This window comes from Magnolia sinica, chromosome 16 (assembly GCF_029962835.1).
Source record: "Magnolia sinica isolate HGM2019 chromosome 16, MsV1, whole genome shotgun sequence".
Taxonomy (NCBI): Eukaryota; Viridiplantae; Streptophyta; class Magnoliopsida; order Magnoliales; family Magnoliaceae; genus Magnolia; species Magnolia sinica.
This window is the reverse complement of record NC_080588.1, coordinates 29,398,498-29,421,292: the sequence shown is the minus strand read 5'-3', so window position 1 is coordinate 29,421,292 and position 22,795 is coordinate 29,398,498. Positions and strand designations below refer to the sequence as shown.

The window sequence follows — 22,795 nt, the reverse complement described above, 5'->3', positions numbered from 1 at the left end:
GATGTTCTGCAAACAAATTTCACAATCCTGCTTCAAAAGCTCGAGGCATCTGAATTGTTCCAGAGATGCCTCAAATATTCATTGTGGTGCCAAGGCTGCACATGCACAAGCTCATCATCTTCTATGGCAATTATTCTCAACCTCAGACCGTAGATGATTTCCCCACGATCCTCGAAATTTGAGCGCTAAGTCCTGCCAAGTGCCAACAGATAAATGATGGAGAAAATAGGATTTGACTGTGAATAACCCTGTGGGAACTATGGACTCCCAAACCAAAGGGATAACCACAAGCATGGTGACTCAACGTCTCAGTTCCAACAACACAAGCTCTGATTTTCATGCTCTTTTAAAAGTCTGTAATTAAAAGTAGTGTTCCTCTCCAACTTCTAATGAGTATAGTTTGTACATGCAGATTCCAACTGCTCATTCATCTTCTCCAATAGGCTAAATACATCTTCCATCTGAGGATGTGTTTTCTCTCCTGCAATAAACTCATGTACAGATCCATTAACGTCAATCAAGCTGCAACCTGGTTTTTTCTCGAGTCCTCGGTCCTCCATCATCTTTCGTACTTTTCTGGCATCACCATATTTTCCAGCAGCCGCATATACATTTGATAGTAGTACGTAGGTACCAGTGTGTTGTTCCAATTGTAAGAGATGTTCAGCCGCAACCTCTGCCAATCTTATTTCTCCATGGTTCCAAGAAGCACTTAGCAATGCCCGCCAAGCAACTGCTTGTTCTGAGGGACTACTTGATACAGGTATTCTTTCAATGATTTTCATTGCCTCTTCAAATAGACCAGCTCGACCAAGCAAGTCAACCACGCACCCATAATGCTCTCCTTTGGGCTCAACCCCATACACAGCACTCATTCGGTTAAACTCCTGCAACCCTTCATTCACCATGCCGGAGTGACTACAAGCTGTAAAAATGGCAATGAATGTGACACCATCAGGGCTGAATCCATCCTCCTTCATTCCCGAAAGCAGCTTAAATGCACCCTCTGCATCCCCATGTGTTGCCAAACCAGAAATCATCACATTCCAGCAGACAACATCTTTCTCCAGAATTTCATCAAACACCCTCTTAGCTAAATCCAAACTCCCACATTTTAGGTACATATCCATAAGAGCAGTACCTAACCGAACACCCAATGACAACTGCGTCCGACACAAGTATCTATGTACCCAAATCCCAAGATCCAAAGCTCCTAACTGAGCACAAGCAGAAAGAACACTCACCAGAACACCCTCATCACCATGCAAATTTTCCAACTGCATCAACCGAAACATCCGCAATCCCTCCTTGAAGCAATTATTCTGCACGTACCCAGAAATCATGGCACCCCATATTCCTCTATCTTTCAGAGGGGCTTCATCGAACAAGAAACGTGCAATCTCCACATCGCCCACCTTCGAATAGCCCGAGATTATGACTGTCCAAGAAACTTCATCTCTGTAAGGCATATCATCAAACACCTTCCTTGCATTCTCAATATCATCGCAGCAAAAATACATTTTGATCAGAGAATTGGAAACAAAGACGTCACACCTGAATCCGAATTTCAAAGCATGGGCATGGATCTGTTCACCGATCTCGCTGGCTTGCAAGATGGCGCAGGATTTCAGCACGTAAGGAAGGGTATAGTGGTCGGGGAATTGATCCTCTCGCAGCATTCCGGCGTAGACTTGGATGGACTCGGTGAATTGATTATGGAGTGAGAGGGCTTTGATCATGGTGTTACGGATGCAGAGGGATGGTCGATTGAGACGGTAGAAGAGGAGGCGTGCGTGGCTTAGGCTCCCATGGTTTGGGTCTGAGCAGAAGGCGACGAGCCTGCTAAGGGCGAAGCCGTCATTAGCAAGGCCTGCTGTGATTATCTGTGCATGGGTTTGCTTCAGCTGTTTCAGGTTCTTGCATTTCTCCAACACTCTAAGACTTCCTCGACTGTTGCTGCCGAACATGACACGGGAATAAATTCAAATTTTGAGGAAAGCGGCTGGGGGACGCGGATTGCTTGCTAACACAGTCAGTAGCGATGACTGTGCTTTGTGGGCCCACCATGCATGATGTATGTGTTTTATCTACGCCGTCTGTCCATTCTCGATGCCGAACCAAATCTCAGGTGGACCACACCACAAGAAGCAGTGGTACTATTAAAAAATTTACTGGGGCGACAAAAAGTTCTGGATGAAGTTGATATTTGTGTTCTCCTTTCATTCAAGCCTATATGACATAATCAACACGATGGATGAGGAATAAAAATTACTGTGGAAGTTTTTAATGGCTGGTCTTCAATCAACACTGTTTTTTTCTGTGATGTGGTCCACGTGAGACTTACATCTGCCTATATTTTAGCTTATGGCCTAAAATAATAATCCAATGAATGCATGGCGTGGTTAAAACACATACATCATGGTGAGGCTAATGAGGACTATTGAGTACCACCACAATACGGTCATTCTCAGGCTGCAATCCGCATCTACAGAGGCTTGGAACATAACAAGTTGGGCCCACCGATGGTCCAGCGATCCAAGGCTGTTGGTCTGTCTTCCCATGAACCGCGTACCAAAAGTATGTTCCATATACTTGGGAACCCATCATATGTGGTCGCAACCTACCGTTTACAGCGGTTACTTTAACCCTGAGCCCTGCGAGGTACACTCGTGGTGTTTATGTTATCCACTCCGTCCATCCGCTCAAGTTGCCCACACAAAAGAAACAATAGGAGTTAAATGCCCAACCTTCAGATCTTTTTACGAGGGTGAGGGAGTTTTGGACCAAGATGATATTTGTGTTTCCTCTTATCCCGTTTCCAAGAATTTTAAATGGAATGTAGTCCATCACAAAGAGAAAGGGAGGAAGCTCGCGCAGAGGCCACTCTTTATTTGGTACGGGGTGTTTATGTTTGATTTGGTTATTTCTTGTTTTTCTTTTTTTCTTTTTCTTTTTTTTTTTAGTTGTGCAATTCCTTTTAAAGGTGGCTAGAAAAATGTTACAACTAAATTTTTGGAGTCGCCACTAGTCAAACAGGCTTGATTGTATCTATAGTTGGCTAGAGTCTATAGATTTGTGCCAAGGTCGGGGCATTGTGAAATCCTCTTACCTAAAGGACTCCAATGATTGGCCTGTGACCGGTAGTTTGAGTAAAGGTCTTGGTGACAGAAAAAGAAGGGATTAGGAACCCTCTTCTACCCACACACTATGTGGTCTCTACTCTACGAGATATGTGACTTTCAAGAAAATTAAGTCTACAGTTGCTTGTATATCTAGCTTGCTTCCATAGTCCTTTAAGACGACCAAGTAGGCAAAAGTTAAAGAAATCCTAGCTTTGCTAGGCGGAGTCAAGTAACCCCAGGAAAGCGAAGAAGATAAATGAAAAGATGGGTAGAAATATAACAAATAAGAATGCAAATGATAATAAATAATATATTAGGAATGTGTGGAATGAAATGTGTTTTGAGGTTGACTAAGATGTGAGAAAGAAAGAGGGAAATCTGACACTTTTTTTTTACTCAAAAGGGATAGTCAGACGTCCCTAATTCTGACTTTGCTCTTGATCCTGCTGCCTTCCTTTGAAGGGCTGACTTTGTAGAACTGATTTCACTGAGTTAGGTGTGACTTAAGCATTGGCATGAGAATTTTAAGGCATTCTAGGAGGATGGAGAACTCCCTGTGGCTTATTTTACTTGCCTATGCCAACCTTCCCTACACTTCCTTGAAATTGAGCAGTCGTCGGTCTATATGTGTAGAAGCTTGGCGGAGTTATAGAACGAATGCTATGTCTTAGAGGGGGTGATTAGGACCAATTAAAATTTTAGTTAATTAAACACAATTGCTTACTTAAACTAACATGACATTTAAGCTAAGTAAAGAAATTAACTCTAAGGCTTCTAAGCCAATTGAAGGCCCAATCACATAGACTACACATAATATTCCTATGAAGCAACTAGCTTATAAACAAGATAGTGTAAATGTGTGTGAGATGTGCTAACTATCAACTCCTGACATTCATCTAATTATACATACATATAATTCATCAATTAATCACAAAAGTATAATTAAATAAGTGCCCAAAGACAATCTCAAACATAAGCATGAATAGTAGTTCAATTTTCCTACTCCACTCCCAGCGGACGCACTCAACCCATCAGTGTACTAGATTTTATTATCGGAGATTTTAAATCAAGTTCACCTGTAACCCTTATAGCCTTACACAAAGACCTACCTAACGTACACTCCCGCCGAAGGCAATCATGCATAATATAATTCATTTAAATAATCACATAAGCATAATTAAACAATTTCAATTGCTAAGACAATTTCAAACATAAGCATGTATAGTGATTCAATTTTCCAACTCCACTCTTGGTGGACGCATTCAACCCATAAGTGTACCATATTTCATTATCGAAGGTTTTAAATTAGATTCGCATTTAACATTTACAATCCTACACAAGGACCGACTCCCTCAGAGACTTATATAGTTTTTTATAGGCTCACCACGAACCTCAGTTACAGTCCAAGGACCTATGTTTACTCTCATTGAAGGCTCCCACGTAGACTAACACGTACACACCTGTGTTCGGCGGCCTATACAAGAACTTAAATTTTGGTTATACACAATGATTAGATTTAGGTCATACACAAGAACCTAATCGAGTTTGGCAATCAAACTCTTATAGTTAGTCATACATAAGGAAGGAGTTTACATGAACTCGATAAATGACAACCTTACTTATCGAATTGGGCCCCGTTGATGTATCATCTTGGGTTGCTTGATCAATGCTCTTTCGTACTTTAAAAAGCTCTCCTAACGCTCCCCTGATTATTGATGCTAATATTTTTTCAAGTCTTCAGCTCTAAGATCAAACACCTTGCATGAAGTGCTCCTTTAAGGTGACCAAGGTGATGAGAGATTAGGTGAATCTTCTACAACTAATAGAAGGTTGTAATTCCTAGAGGTTCACCTAGAGGATTTAGACAATGAGTATACCAATACGGTTGAGTCTAACTCTAGAGAATGGTGGAATTTGAGCTCATCTTTAAGGTGGAGGTTAGAATCCTCATTAAAGTGTTAATATCAAGGAAGATGACTTAAAACTCATTGGTTTAGAGGCATATGATGAGGTATATGAACATGGAATCACATAGGCTTCTCTTGCACTAAAAACCCATGAAAATACCAAAAAACCTAATGTTATTTTATAAGAAACTTATTTACAATGGCTGTAAAATAACTAGTTAATAGCTCGAATCAATAATGACCAACCATCGTTAGACCCTCGATTTTTTCGATTTGACCGACAGACTGATAAAGGCTAAAATAGAAATTTTAATTTGATTGGTGACTATCCGAGTCTATCGGTCGGACCGACCGGATCTGACAATCCTATTGGTTAGACCAACATAGCACAAACTCAGTATGTTCGTTGTTGTCCATGGTCAATCATATTGATAGGGGTGCCGGTCAAACCGATAAAGCCTAAAACCAGTAACAAAAATCATATTCGGGGCACAAAAACTCAGGATATTACAGTTGGTATCAGAGCATGAAAATGAGATTGGGCTTGTGGGCATGGACCATCATAAGCTTTACGCGACTAGGATAGGATCATGAATTAGATACATATACTAAGCGAATTCCCAAAGGAACTAGGATGTTAATGAATTAGAAATCCATATTCAGGTTCTCCATTGAAAATATTAAGTTAGAGGTGGAATTTAGAGACTATGAATCTAGGTACCGTCGAAATAAACTTTCAAACTCTTAAATAAATTTATTATGGACTAAAATTCATCCTTAAATGGATTTCTAAGAAAGAAAAACAAGTTTCCCAAACCAGAATTGGATATTTTCCCATTTTCCTAAAAATCTTTTGTCAAAATTGACATGTTAAGAAACTTCCGCCAGTCTCGGTAGTTAGACTTATCAAAAAATTTTGAAACTTTTCTGGTATCTCAAATAGGTCTCCAGAAACATCCCTCTAAAATTTTAGCTTTATTGGATCTACAAAAAAATCTAGAAAAATCCAACAGTATTGAAAGTTGGTGAAAAATATTGTTGGACAACAAGTCTTTTTGCACCTTACAGGGATGAAACACTCACTAAACTATGGACTTAGATTAAATATATGGTTTAGGAATTAAAATTCTGGGAGTGATAGACTATTAATATAAAATGATTATGGGAATTTACAACTCTTCATATACATGATAAGACTAAAGCTTAGGTTCAACAATGGATGGATAATTTAAGTCTATCCTTCATGAAACCTAGGGTAGTTTTATGGTGTTAAAAAAATGGTGCATAATATTTCCCAAGAATCTAGAGCAATCAGGACCATGGACTTACGGAACCATATTCTATCAAAGTATAAGCAGTTTAATCCAAATACCAAATCTCGGGCGCTTACCAATGAACTCAATGCCCTGATATAGCAGAAGTTTAAGACTCACCCGAAATGGATGATACCAAAGAACTCACTACCCTGGCTAGGCAAGAGTTTAGTGTATCAGGATTAGCCCTACTATAACCATCTTTCCATGGCTCTGAACACTAAGAACAAAAAAAAAATAATAAATAAATAAATAAAAATTTATATAATGAGAGAAATAATATGTGTAATTCTATTAAATTAAATACATGAATAAATAAAATAATTATACGTATATAAATCTCAATGTCAAGATTTTCATTCAAGCGAGGTAGATTATAGTGTCACAATTTCATGTAGCCAATTATATGCACTTATACCCACATAGACACATATATACCTATCTCATGAGGAATATAGTTAAAACTTTAATAAAAGGAATCATCGTAAATGGTATAAGTAATTAAATTTCAAGTACGAAATTTTGTTAAGGGGGTAGATCGTAACACCTCGAACTTTTCAATACCCGAGTATTGAAAGTTTTCGAGTGTTACCATGAAATCTAACATAGTATGTACATGTGTATGATACCAATTTAGCCAATTCTAACATCACATATAAATGATCATTGGAAATAATCTTCTTCCATAGACCAAGTTATCCGACCATTGATTTTTTACACAGAATTATCGTATATCAAAGAATTCTTACTTGTCCATGATAACTGGTCATTCAGTTAATTATTCATTGCTAGGTAAAGATATTTGACCGTCTAATTGGAGTTTGGACCACCCGATCATAGTAAACTAACAACCTGATCTCTACATCCACTCATACATGTATCGAATCGAAATTTTGATCCGTTCATCTTTTTCACCACCTATAAATATGTTTAACCCCCCATTAGAACTACAATTTGAAGAACTTACACATGTGAACAAGTCACTTGAACCTAATTGTATACATGTTCTACTTCTTAATCACTCCAAAAACCCATTTGTGTTCATCCGTTTATGAAATTGATCATACATCCACCTACATACATAGTCAGAGTACTAACTATCAAGTTTAACTATTTTTAACATGTTATCTAACCATCCATTATGTGGTTTAATATATGTACATTTTCTTAATTAATTTGGTGAATAATTCCTTATTCATAATTATTTAAATATAAGTTATTTTGTAAGAATTGCTTAGAAACGTACCTATAACCATATAGAACTATTAGATTTTTCAAAACTCTCAGATCAACAATAATTATGAAAATGCCATTAACCTAGACCCTTAAATTCTAGATCACATGATTCTCATTATCCCTTTGATGTGAAATTTTATAACATACCTATGTGTCATAAAATAACCATACATGTCAAATTTCAGCCTTTAGATCATTTTTAAAGTGGCTCAGTTAACAAATCAGCCCCTTAACCGTTGATTTTGGTTCCATCGAGTGAGAAAAGCCTGTATATAGTTATAGAGTAGGATATTTTCCTTCATATGAAAGACTTTGATTGCTCATCATAAGGACCAAGTGTGAAATATGAGAACCCCACCTTGGTACGCCTTTCCTTAACTGCGAAGTTAAAAGTTTTAAGCCTACCAATTATTTCTAAATTCGAACCTTCCAAATAAACCACTTTACACCATCAATTACAACTCAAATTTGGATCACAATTTGGCCTCGTATGACTACGAGATCATATAAAATTTAGGCCTCGATCCATGTTACTACACCTTTGAATGTTGACAGTTTTAGAGTCAATTCTTTCATTTTGGCGTAAAAGGTGAATTTCACATTTAAACTCTTCCTGTCATTGATCAACCATCAAAATTTGTCTAATCATTTGCTTATCTTTAAGTGTTGACCGTTAATTAAAATCATTAAGTATGTTTTAATGCCTGCTGGGAGAACTTTCAAGATAAGCCTCTGATCAACTCCATCTTTTGTCCCGTGCCCTAAGATGACCCTACAAAACCGATGAAGGGAGTGGATTTCTCAAGAAGTCATCACAATAGGCCCCAATTTATACACACTGAAAACAGGCAACTACCTCATGTTACATAAGATGTGTTGAAGGAAATCTCCTCCAGATTCAAAACTCCGTAAAAAACCGTGTGGCCCACCTGAGTGGTGGATATGTCCCATTTTCAATATTGTGTCCTAACATGACACAAGGAAACAGATGGACAAAGTGGGTTCTTCAAAAACCCAACATAGTGGGCCCCACCTGATCATTGAAACTAGTCTGGAAATGGAAGTTTCGCCCTCTATTACAGCTTCTGAAGGATACGTACAGACAAAAATTCCTTCCACCAAACTCCATGTATCTGCTCAGCTAGAAGATCTGAATTGTCCAATCCTCCTCAAGGTAAATTTTGACGTCTCCTAACAAGGTAAGGAGTCAAGAAAAGTAAACATTAACACATTATCCTGCTAATTTTCTTGAAACTAACCTGCATTATTCAGAATTTTCTTTCACAAAAACCTACCAATCAAGCTTGATGGACGTTTGATTTTTGTTGTCCACAAGATTTATATGATAAATCTAAGACATCCATCAAAGGTTGTTCGAGGAAACATGCAACAAACTAAAATCTACCAATAAAGTGACAATCATCTTCTCCAATCAAACATGGATCATTGCTCGTTGTTTTAATTCCGATCCTGGATCAAATCCATACACCAGATGGCCTATCTGAACGTCTACATTCTTTTAAATACTAAACCAAACCAAATAACCAATTGGACCATGGTTTATATCCTAAAGTTGCTAAACAAAGGTCGTGCACAACTTGCCTACATATCATGTAACATCACGATTGAGCGACGTTGCTCTTCACACACACCACCTCTAACACTCTTTCAAAAGAAGAAGAAGAAGAAGAAGAAGAAGAAGAAGAAGAAGAAGAAGAAGAGAGAGAGAGAGAGAGAGAGAGAGAGAGAGAGAAGGAATTTTCGACGGAAAGAGAGAGCTCGAACGCTATCTCAAAAAAAAAGTCATAGAGTCACTTGATCATCTTAGATCTGAGTCAAATGAAGGAGGTAAGTTGTTATTCTAAAATACCTTGTAACCTCAGTAAACATTAGGTTTTACACAAATTCAGGTGTTTTGTGCAGATGAGAAATCCAAAATTATAATATATGTAGGTTTGGTGAGGGCTGGGTTGAACTGAGTCGACTCATTGTAGAAACTCTCTAAGATTCAGGCTTTGTCAGATTAAGAACAATCACTGATTAAAGTGGGTAAATATCTACACTCCATTCTAATTGAAATTCTAATTAAATTGGAGACTACTGTTAGTGCACTTATTTGCACTCATGTTTGTCAATTACGTGACTAGTTGTGTCTTGTAGTCAGATGAGTTCTTGACAAGTGAAGACCGGCGACACAACTGGATCAAAAGCATCGAAGCCACATTGAAGACAAAGGATTGCTTCTACGATCTTAAATCATGCAAATAAATGATCCCAACCCAAATAGGAAAACCCACCTAAGTCATTTATTCTAAGTCAATCCCTAGTCCATATTTTATAATCTATAATTTTGGCTTAAGCAAGTCCCAAGTTGGTGAAAGATTTATTAGAAAAAACAGGAAAAACATGAAAATCTGTCCACTATTGGTAGGACGAAGGTGCCACCGAAAAGCACCTTTGGTACCACCGAAGATACCTTCGGTGTTACCGAAGGGGCTGAAAACAGTCCAGCAAGCTTACAAGGATAATTCGATGTCATCGACTACCACCGACGAACAAAGTTCGATGCCACTGAAAGAGACTGTTTTCAATCACCAAATTAGGAATTTAATTCGATACTATTGATAGATAATTCGTACTACCGAAGCAAGTTCGGTGGTACCAAAGGTCACTTCTATAGCACCGTAAACTAGCCATAGCCATTTTCTATCCATTGGAAGCTTTTATCTATAAAAATGGCTTGTAAGAACTTACAAAAAGTATGGATTAAGGCTATTAAGAGTCCATAGTGGAACCCAAGCTTATCCTAGCCTACCTAGACTCTATCCATATAAGATTCATGTTCTCTTCATTGTGATTCATCATTTTAAGAGCATTCAAAGCTCGAACTTATGAATAACATGATCTCAAGCCTTCACTAGAGTATTAAGACCAAACCTATAGGTATATCCTTAATCTCAATCATACTCTAGTGTATCCATCAGTTGAATCTCTTAGGAAACCCACTTATAACCTTCGTTAGAGATTCAACCCACTCCCATAACCTTGGTCACCTTTATAGGTATATCAGATGCAAGGTTTTTTTTTATATCGTGAAGCTAAGCCAATAGGTAAATCTAAGCGACGCAATCGGGGGAGCACCAGGAAGCTGATTCAAGCTTGAGAGCATGAAGATCTAGCAATCCAAGACAAGCTACAAGAGAAGAACTCAATCCGACAAGTAAGTGTAATTTTAAGAGTTTAAAAGTTTAGTCTCTTTCCTCGTGTAGGATTGAGATTAAGAGTTTGCTATCCACAAACTTGATTAGGTTCCTAGTGTTGGACCTTTGCCAGTGGGGCTAAAAGTGGGTGCCTTATGTGGGACCTTGGCTAGTGGGCCTAAATGTAGGTGCTTTGTGTGGGACCTTAGCCGGTGGGCCTAAACGTGGGTTTTAGGTGTAGGACCTTTTCTCTTGCGGAGAGCATAAATTATGTCCTTAGTGTAGGACTGTAAAGGTTATTGGCGAACATGTTTAAAACCATTGATAGTGAAATCTCGTCCACTCTAGGATTGAGTGTGGATGCCAGGAGTGGAGTAGGCACGTAGCCGAACCACTATAAATGTTTGTGTTTGGAATGTCATTTGCACATCTGTTTAATCATGCTTATATATGCTCGAATGTTTAATTTAGTATACAGGATTGACTGAATGCGATTCATCGATAGGAAGCACATTTCACACACAAGAACACAACACTAGGCTAGTTATTATATCTGCATATCTCTAATAGCCTTTGTGATTGGATCCTCTAACTAGCTTGGAAGCCATTAGAGTTATATTGCCTTACTTGCTTTTAATTAAATAATCGTTTGAGTTAGGCAATCAAGTTTTTAAATAAGAGGAAATATTTAAAAAGTTCTATTCACCCCCTTCTATGACTAATAGAATAGTTCCATACTTCTACTAGTGCGGTGCAAACCATAATTTCAATTGGTATCAGAGCGGGTTCCTCTTAAAAGGCTTAATAACCTAGAGGAAGATCCAAACAAGAAGTTGGAATAATGAGTAAAGAAGGACCAGCTGTCACTCGGCCTCCTCTCTTTGATGGCTCAGATTACTCTTATTGGAAGTCCAGGATGTCATATTTTCTACAAGCTTTGGATACTGAAGTTTAAGAAGTTGTTGAGAATAGATATGTACCTCCAACTGAACAAGTGGTACTAAATAACAATACAACTGTCTCCAAACCAAAACCAAAAGAGAAATGCACTACATATGATAAAGAGATGAAACTACATGAAGCTAAAGCCATAAACGCTATTTACTGTGGAGTTTCACAAGAAGTGTTCAATCAAATCAATATGTGTGAAACTTCGAAAGAAACATGAGATTTATTGCAAACCACCCATGAAGAAACCAACATAGTAAAAAGATCAAGGCTGCAACTACTAACCTCCCAATTCGAAAGCATAAGAATGAAAGAACATGAAACCTTCATGGAATTTTTCACAAAATTGAATGTCATATGCAATTCTATGAGAGGACTAGGTGAAAAAGTTCCGGTACCCGAAATCTGTAGGAAAATCTTAAGATCCCTATCGAAAAGCTTCAACTCTAAACACCACAATAGAGGAATGTAGGAACATTGATGAGATGAAAGTTGAAGAACTTGTCGAATCATTACAAAACTTTGAGCTACATTTCAAACCTCCCACAAAATCTAAAACCAATGTCCTCGAAACCTCTAAAACCATAATGGAAGATGAAGAATCTAAAAATGAAGAAGATGATGAGGAAGTGACTCTCCTAGCCAAAAGGTTCAAAAGATTCTTTAACAAGAACCGCGGCAAGTCCTTTAATGGGAAACAATTGGACAACAAATGCTAGATAGACAAATCTTTTAAAAAGTCCAAAGATCTTTAATGCTATAACTGTAAAAAAATTGGACACATATCCACTGAATGTCCTACAAAGAAATCCAAAGGAAAAGCTATGGCAGCCACTTGGGATGACACTGACGACTCAAATTCAGATTCAGATGAGTCAAGTAGTGATGGAGACACAAAGTCACTGAAGATTCTCATGGCCTCCACCACTACAGCCGTTCTCAAAAATTTAGATGAGAAAGATAAACTTGATCTTGAGGAAATTAAAAAGGGGAGAGGAATTAGAGTTAGAAGCATAACTTTTGACAATCTAATATAGAAAATTGAACTTCTAGAATTAAAAGTTGAAAAATTGAAAAGAAAAAACAAGAAACTAAATGTGAAAGTAAAATATTCTTATCAGACAACTGAACTAACCCGAAAGTTTACTCAAAGCAATGAAAATTTTGAGAAACTTCTAGGCATGGGAAGAAAATCCAAATATACGACAGGCCTAGGATATGAATCGGAATCCTCCTCCACCTCATCACTGATGACAAATTCAACTATTCAGAAAGATTCAGTTGATTGTCATTACTGTGAAAGATAGGACATTACAAATAGGAATGTCCTATGGTCAAGAAATTTAATGTTACTTCCAAGACAAATCACAAAGTCACGTCTAAATCATTTGGAAGTCACTCAGAGAAATACTCCCTAGCTCAAAGAAAATGGTTACCAAATGGGTAACACAAAACAAACACAAATGCCCTGAAATTACTCTGGCCCTTGTAACATCTGGTCCATGTAAATCAACAAGTTTCCTTGACCCATCTTTTAATTCTAGACTGTTAAAAGGCATATTATTGTTAAATCAATTTACATACAAATACTTGATCATTCATGGAGTTTGATAAAAAGTATCTTCATAACAAGTATCATGCATATCTTTTGAAATGTCATGTATAATATGATACTTGCCTTGAACCAAAAAAGGTTGATACACATATTATAATACTCATATCCTATTGATAAACCATTTCTAACAAATGATTATTGGTTCATTTTGCCTATATGGATATATCTGAGGATCATGCCTCCTATATATGCATTAGAGTCAAATCAAAGGATTAAGCCTGATGCTTGATGTAATTGTTAAATCTAAGGATTCTTGGCCTCCAAACATTTTGATAATTTCATGCTGAATTTTCCTCTCAATCATGCCATGGAATCCCATTTTAGAATTGTGCATAATAGGAAATTCAGTCCTAGAGATCTTTTGAGTTCCAAGAAGACTTCGGTAACACTGAACTTACCTTTAGTGCTACCAAAATCGAGCCGCATCAAGTCATTTATATCCTTCATTGCCTAGTTCTGCTAGACCATTTCTTATTTTCACCAAAGTTCATGTGAAGTGCGGTACAACCAAAATAACCAAAAACCAAAGTAAATCCTATTGTCTTCTCTATACATCTCTAAACTAGGATCATTTGCCGAGTCATTTGCTATTTTACTTTGTATAATGGAGTTATCCCCGTCTAGAGAAAAGTCGATCCAAGAAGAAACATGTCATTGAAGGATCAATCAGAACTGGTCATAAATCCTAATCCTTCCAGGCCCATTATTGCAAATATATATATATATATATATATATATATATATATATATATATATATATATATATATCTTATAAAAGTTTGTGTGTGCGCAAAAATGTCAATAAAAACTTGGCCCGATTAACCTTGTCCCATCACACACCATCTGGGGGTTGTGATGTTGATTGCAATAGTCAAATCGCTCCATACCGCACATCAACTCATAAAAGGATACCATTGTTTTTTATCAAAACAACCCACTGAACTACAAATACACAAAATCAAAAGATTGTGTGTGTGTGTTTTTTTCTTTTTTGTTTTTAAGAACTCAATATGATCTATATGTGCGTATTTACTTGAAACATCATTTTCAGATTAACTATTATTTTACTGTACTTATTGATTTATCCTATGATTTCAGCACAACATGGTCAAAAACAAAGGAAAGGAAGATGCAAAATGAGAAACCTCATCTAGAAAAATCAGACCCTATACTCCTTATCTGCACTCTAATGCCAGGGCAAAAGAATTTACCTTTGATCGATTTATCAGACCTAGTCTCATAGAGTCATACAGGATAAATATCTATCTAAAATCAATGGGGTAGGACAATGCCCTTTATTTAGGAGGAGAAATACAATATGACCTTGTTTATCAATTTCTAAAATTTTGTCATAATACTCGAGATGATCCTCCATCGATCAGCATCAATTTCATGAACCAAACTAAGGAGATCACTCCTTTGATGCTGGGAAAACTTCCAGATCTTCTAGTCACACATATCTCACCAGCTGATCGTTGCTTAAATGATCCAAGTGTTTGGAAAGAAGTGACAAGAACACTGTGTGATGAGTTAATGATATCCAAAAAAAAAAAAAAAACTACTTGTCTTCATTGCATATGGACCCTACCACAAAAGTGCTTCACGACAAATTGAGTACCAATGCATATCCCTGTAAAGTTTCTGTAGACATACTCTCACCAGTTGCTTTGAATACCCTATGTGATATCTATCAAAGAACCGAAATATGTTTATCCACTCTAATCATGAGACAGTTAATTCAAGTTGTCAAAGGTATTCACCACACAAGTCTTCCCTTTCCCAGTATCATCTGCAAACTCTCCAAGTTTCTTGCACTGCCCCTACTCATGATACAATATATCCGGCAGTATATCTTACTAAGAAAAATGTACTCACAATCGTCAAAACTCAACAAGAATGGAGTAGCGGTGAAGACACTCCCATGGGCGCTGGCTGGGACTCTTGTCGCACCCTAGTACCTGGACTAAGTCCATTATCTGTCAGCACTGGGTGTCACCTTCGTCAGAACGATCCAGTTTGTTAACTCCTTGAAGGGCAGTCAAATATAGAGCTCATTTTCGGCAGTGCAAAAATTGACTCTCTGGGATTGAACTGCACCTTGACGCTCTTCAATATACTGGAGAGCACATCACTGAATTGTTTTTAACTCACTGTTCTTATATCCCTCCGTATGAGGGTGGATCGTCCCGATGATCTTTACTGTGTTATTATTGAATCATAACACATTTGTTTTTGGATATTTATGCCCTTATGGGCTCTTTGTTGTTTTTTTTTTTTTTGGATAATGGCTTAATCTACCCAATCTTGGGGTAGTAATTTTGATGAAGTTTTTGTATTATCTTTTTTGCTCATATTAGATACTCTCTATATTGCTATCTTTTCTATCTAACATATGAGTTACTTGTTTATGATGATATATTCCTTGCCTGGATGATGATCTTTATGCTTATATCATTATTGATCTCTTACCCCCTATTTTATCCATTCTTAAATGTTATTGGAATATTTCTTGATTAACTCTTTGCCAATAACTGACAAAAGGGGGGAGAAGAAACCTACCCACTAAAACAATGTTTGTCTCTTACAGAAATTGTTTGTTTCCCTTATCGCAGGTTAGTCTCAGTAAACACTAAGGGGAAGCAACATGATTTTGTATTACATGTCAAGTCTGGAGTTGTAAATTTTATTTTTGATATATAATCTTTATTGTTTTGGTCTGTCATTGGTATGGACCATGACATGGTTGTAGGTTAGGTTGTTTTTATCACGTAATTGACAAAGGGGGAGCTTGTTAGTGCACTTATTTGCACTCATGTTTGTCAATTACGTGACTAGTTGTGTCTTATAGTCGAATGAGTTCTTAACAAGTGAAGACCGGCGACACAACTGGGTCAGATGCATCAAAGCCATATTAAAGACAAAGGATTGCTTCTACGATCTTAAACCTTGCAAATAGATGATCCCAACCCAAATAGGAAAACCCACCTAAGTCATCTATTCTAAGCCAATCCCTAGTTCATATTTTATAATCTATAGTATTGGCTTAAGCAAGTCCCAAGTTGGTGAAAGATTTATTAGACAAAATAGGAAAAACACGAAAATCTGTCCACTATCGGTAGGACAAAGGTGCCACCGAAAAGCACCTTTGGTGTTACCAAAGGGTCTCAAAATAGTCCAACAAGCTTACAACGATAATTCAGTGTCACCGACTGCCACCGACGAACAAAGTTTGGTGCCACTGAAAAAGACTGTTTTCAATCAGTAACTTGGGAATTTAATTCGGTACTTGAAATGGCCAAGCTATATGTCCTAGAAGGGGGGTGAATAGGACTATGCTAAATTAAATTTAAATACAGCGGAATATGAAACAAAGAATAAATAGCACTATACACCAATCACAGAATAGGAATGGAAAGCAACCTAAAATAGAGAAATAGAAACACAAATTGTTCTAAGGACAACCTTACACCAAAAGCCAAAGTTTATGGTAGGACAACCTTATTTATAGAATAAATAGAGAAACAGAAGCACAACATAATAAAGAGATAGCAAAAATATAATGTTGAAATGCAAATCTAAATTATTACAACATTCCTCACTGTGCTTGAAATGTAAACTTTACAACATTCACATCCACACATACATTCCACAACACAAAGAATTATAGTGGTTCGCCTGTGTGTTCACCAACTGTTAAACAACAGCCACACAGAATGCTACTCCACTCCTTATATCCTCACACAGGGGATATTAGCATTCACTATCAAATAGGTTTTCACAGGTTCACCCAAAACCTTCACAATTATGTCTTTTTGAAAGGGCTTACACAATTCAAAAACCCTCACTTTTGAGTTTTCTAGCTCTCCTCAGATAACCAACAACTTTGAGATTTTTCTAGCTTAACCTCAAATCAAACCAAAACAATGTAAATTACACAAATTGTAAAATACCTGATTTCTCCTTCGTTGTAGCAGCCCAGAAGAACCAAGTCGGAGTAGAGATTTGAATTTCAAAGTTCAATGTCCAATACTCACTTTATAATGGTTCTAGGTTCTAATAGATTTTAAATTAAAACAAAAGGGCTAGCTCTAATTGATTTTGATTCCAGAAAAAGGAAAACAACAATTCCTCTTTTCAGATTAGATTGGAATGCAAGAAACAAAATCAATTAACAAAGCTAAAGAAAGAGAATATTAAATATGCACACTTAGCTTAAATGGCGCACCGACTTATCTCTCAGAAGACCGAATTAATTTAGTTTGAAGTTCTTATTTTATTTTGAGATTCGTGCTTTATTTATAGGTGAGCAAATCACATCTTCGACTAGTCTAAGGACCTCTACGACTGGTCTAGAACCAACAGATATTTGAAAAATTCAGGCGCGATAAGATTTGACAGTTTCACGGCTGGTCGTAGGTGGTCTACGACTGGTCGTGGGTCTCCTACGACCGGTCGTAGGTTTCACACGACTAGTCGAAGCAAGTCGAATTTTAGCGTTGTACCTTGAGTCGTAGCTCTACGACAGGTCGAAGATGCAGTCGACACTGTACCTATGACTAGTCGAACAGTCCCCAGGACTAGTCGAAGCCTAACAGAAAATTTCTAATTTTTATAACAAACTTACGACTGATCCATGAATTTCTTAGGCAGGTCGAAGCAGTGCTAGGACTAGTCGAACAAAGTCCAAGACTAGTCTTAGAACAGACCAAACTCACTTATAGAAAACATATGAATTATGTATCCAAAATGACCTACTCTAAAGGTCAACCCAAGGTCAGTCATACCTCAGGAGTGAAGTAAGGACATTGAACATAGGAGACAAGTGACCTTTAAAAGTAGTGAAGCTTGAAGTCTTAATGGAGCTCAAACTTGAAAGCTTCTTGAGATCTTGAGGTAGAACTTGAAAGCATCTTTGAGATTCTTGACTTATGAACAGTGCTTGTCAACCTAAGTTGATCTTGAGTAGAGCATTGTTCTTCACAGATGCAAGCTTCATAACAGTGTCTTTGGCACCACAAATTTGACAACACAAAGGGCTATAAATTATGGCACTTACAATCTCCCCCTTTGTCAAATTAGTGATAAAACACACTTTCAAGATCTGTTACATAACATAGAATATCTTATTAAAGAATCATGCACCAGTTATTATCAACCAGCATCCTGCAGACTTGTAAATCAATATTTAGTCCACCTCTGCATACTTCTACTCACACATTTGCACATACTCAGTCCACCTCTGCACACTTCTGCTCGCACCTCGGCACATACTCCCCCTGAGTAGCATACTCATAAAACAATATACAATACAATGCTACTCCATCCTCATGACAACATCCATATCCATATACATATCTATAACATATCCATACTCCCCCTTTTTGTTACAATATGACAAAGGAAGCACAAAATAGATGGCAGAGAAGAAATAATCAATGAGAAATATGAAAGGTAACTAGTCAAGATATGAGAACATAGCATAAGCAACACACATAATGCATAAACTGAGCTAAGTTAAAGAGAGTGACAAACTCAAAACAAGTTAGGAGTAATAAAGTTATTACAAACCAGTAAACTTAAAAATACTTATCTGACCCAGATGAAGGAGTAGGAATGGAAGGATCAAGTTAATGCATGCCTTTGTTCAAGTGCCTAAGATATTTGCGCATATATTTGAACTATAAATCATGGGCAACAGACATGTTTTCCATTTTAACATTTAGACCCTCAACTTTATCTTCCAATGTACTCAGACGTGCATCAAATGAAGAAGGCTCATAATCTGGATCATTTGTAGAATCGGACTCAAGCTCTTCAAAAATATCATCCATGTTAATATCATCAGGAGGAAGATCACCAGCTTCTTCCTCATGTTCAACTTCAGCACCGCCAACACCATCACCTTGGCCAGGAAGGTAATCCAGTTTCATCTTATTGATATTGGAATTGTTAAATATCAGATGATGGCCAGGGGCCTCTCCAACCGGCATGTCGACTGACATATGTGTAGCCAACACAGTCATCAAATATCTAAAAAGAATGTCACTATGACCAGGATGGAGACGAAACTGAATGATGAAGTGATAGATCAATGATGGTAAACAAATGTTAACACCTCTAACAACAGAATGAAGAATACGAACCATGAAGGACATCAATTTAGATTTGTTACCCGACCGAGGATACAAATTAGACACAAAGATTTTGTGAAGAATTCTGTATTTGGGTAACAAATACCTTGAGGGAAGCGCATTCCCTTTATGCGTCCATTGTACATCCAAATTGCATAAGTTTAGTCAGCATACGTTTTTCAGTGACAGAGGGTTTATCATATAAAGTATGGATAGGGATACCCTCATCATTCACTGGAATATCCATAAGGGCTGAAATCAAATGTCGATCAACTTCAAATGACCCTTCTTTTGTGGAGATAGAAAAAGTTAAATTTTCCAAAGAGAAAGCACATATGCATGCAAACATGGATTGGACAATGGACCGGTATGCTGACCCACCCCAAAGCAATAAGTTATTCCAACCTACAGATTAAAGCATAAGAAAAATATCAAAAGGAGCAACATGATTAATATCAACTAGATGCTTAACAATAACATTACGCAATCAGATGTCCCAAATATAAGATGAATCGTCCTCAAGAGCCCTAAGATGACGCTTAGTGATAGGGGCTGATCTGGAAGAAGAAGACGGATCACGGGACGTTAATTTTCTTCCTCTAGAAGCCATATGCAACAATGATTTCAAGAATATAAAGAGTTGAAATGGATTGAGAAATGGGTTTTCTCAAATCAGATTTTTCAAAAGAAAATCCCCAAATCTCAACTAAATTCGAAATAGACAACTCCAAGAGAGAAATAGAAGCAATCTAGACACAAATCTATAAGCAAAATGCAAATGGAGCACTAACCTTGAAGATTTTGGAAGATGGATTCGACTAATCATGTGTCGGCTCGTTGGAGAGAGAAGTTGAAATGAAGAAGAAGATGTTTTCCCCAAATTTTAAGTGAATCCAGGCGATTCACGACTGGTCGTGGATATACACGACCGGTCGTAGCACGACTGGTCGAGTACAGACCAAAAAATCTGATTTTTACATATTTTTCAAGATTTGAAAACTAAACTAGCAAATGTATACAATAAGATATAAATAGGCATAATTAATCATTTTAAAATGCACATGCCAAGATCAAATTTCATTTTGTTAAACTTGCTTTTGTCAAGCGGTTTAGTGAAAATATCAGCACGTTGATTCTCGGTAGGGATATATTCCAAGGATATAACTTTTTCTTCTACTAATTTCCAAATATAATGAATTCTAATGTCAATGTGCTTAGTACGAGAATGCTGAATTGGATTTTTTAAAATATTTATGGCACTAGAATTATCACAATATAATAACATAGAATCCCGTTTAATTCCATAATCACTTAGCATATGTTTCATCCAAACAAGCTGTGTACACGCATTACCAGCTGCGATATATTCAGCTTCAGCTGTTGAAAGTGATATAGAATTTTGTTTCTTGCTAAACCAAGAAACTAAACAGTTTCTGATATAAAAACAACCACCACTGGTTGATTTTCGATCATCAAGATCACCAGCCCAGTCAGCATCCGAGTACCCAGCTAATTGAACACTAGTCTCATGTGGATACCAGAGACCGAGATTAACAGTACTTGCGACATATCATATAATCCGCTTAACAGCAGTCAAGTGCGATTCTTTAGGTTCAGACTGATATCTAGCGCAAATACCAACACTTAGAGTGATATCTGGTCTACTAGCAGTTAATACAATAGACTACCAATCATACTCCAATATAATTTTGAATCCACATATTTACCTGCAGAATCTTTTGAGAGTTTCAAGGTTGTACTCATAGGAGTATCAAAGTTCTTACCATTCTCAAATCCAAATCTCTTAATCAAGTTTATAGTATATTTAGATTGAGAAATGAACATTCCATCAGGTTTTTGTTTTACTTGTAACCCGAGGAAATAATTCACTTCCACAACCAAGCTCATTTCAAACTGAGATTTCATCAAATCTGCAAACTCAATAGTCATGTCAGTACAGGTAGATCCATAAATGATATCATCAACATAGATTTGAACTAATAAGATGTGATCCTTATGTTTTTTAATAAACAGAACTTTATCAACACATCTCATTTGAAAATTATAGCTGAATAGAAACTTTGTTAGTTTCTCGTACCATGCCCTAGGAGCTTGTTTTAAACCGTAAAGTGCCTTTTTAAGACGATACACATGATCAGCATTTTTTGGGGTCTTCAAAACCCATTGGTTGTTCAACATAAAATTCCTCATGCAGATCGCCATTTAAAAATGCACTTTTCACATCCGTTTGGTAAATCTTAAACTTTCTAAAACACACAATGGATATAAAGAGTCTGATTGACTCAAGACATGCTACTGGTGCAAAGGTTTCATCATAGTCAATACCTTCAATTTGAGTGTAACCTTGTACCACTAGCCTAGCCTTGTTTCTAATTATATTGCCAAGTTCATCAGACTTATTTTTGAAAATCCATTTGGTTCCAATGATGTGTTTATCTTTAGGTCTAGGTACGAGATACCAAACATCATTTCTCACAAATTAGTTAACTTCTTCTTGCATCGTAATGATCCAGTTTTCATCAGCAAGAGCTTCTTTTACGTTAGATGGTTCTTTTTGGGATGTAAAACATATATAATTACATAGATCCTCAAGTTATCTACGGGTACGAACACCAGTGAGAGGGTTTCCAAGAATCTGTGTGATTGGATGATCTTTAACAATCTTTTGTTCAGAATCAGTCTGATTAGATGAAGTATCAGGTTTATCAATTACAAGAACTTCATCATTATCTGAACTTGAGACAGGTGTGCTTAAGTTATCATCAATGACCACATTGATGGATTCTTGAATCACACCGGTCCTTTTGTTCAGAACCCTATAAGCTCGACTGTTTAAAGAATATCCTAGAAAGATCCCTTCATCACTCTTCATATCAAACTTTCTCAGATTTTCACGATCTCGTAAAATATAGCACTTGCTGCCAAAAACTCGAAAGTATTTGACAGTAGGCTTTTTATCGAACCACATTTCGTAAGCCGTTTTATTATTACCTTTACTAGTGTAAACCCGGTTAATAATATAACAAGCTGTATTGACTGGTTTAGCCCAAAGGTTCTTAGAGAGCTTCATACTATTCAACATGACATTAGCCATTTCTTGAAGCATTTTATTTTTCCTTTCAATTATTCCATTTTGTTGTGGAGTTTTGGGCGCTGAAAATTCATGTAATATTCCCTGATCGCTACAGAACTTCTCAAAACTGCTATTCTCAAATTCAGATCCATGATCACTACGAATCTTACTGACTTGAGAACCTTTTTTAGTTTGAATCCTTTTAAGAACCTTTTTTACTTCTTCAAAG

At 36.9% G+C, this 22,795-nt stretch overlaps 1 protein-coding gene across 2 annotated transcripts; it reads right to left on the bottom strand.

Annotated features, from left to right (window-relative positions):
- Positions 1-355: 355 nt before the first annotated feature.
- On the bottom strand, positions 356-1,990 carry LOC131229626 (putative pentatricopeptide repeat-containing protein At5g59200, chloroplastic). Of its 2 annotated transcripts, XM_058225615.1 has the most exons (2): positions 1,555-1,990; positions 356-1,458 (listed from the first exon to the last, which is right to left on the bottom strand). In XM_058225615.1, the coding sequence occupies exons 1-2, from the start codon at positions 1,965-1,967 to the stop codon at positions 387-389; spliced, it is 1,485 nt and encodes a 494-aa protein (XP_058081598.1). In that variant the 5' UTR covers positions 1,968-1,990; the 3' UTR covers positions 356-386. The 2 variants fall into 2 exon arrangements, with proteins under 2 accessions (XP_058081598.1, XP_058081597.1); XM_058225614.1 differs by having other exon boundaries at positions 356-1,990.
- Between the last annotated feature and the right edge of the window lie 20,805 nt (positions 1,991-22,795).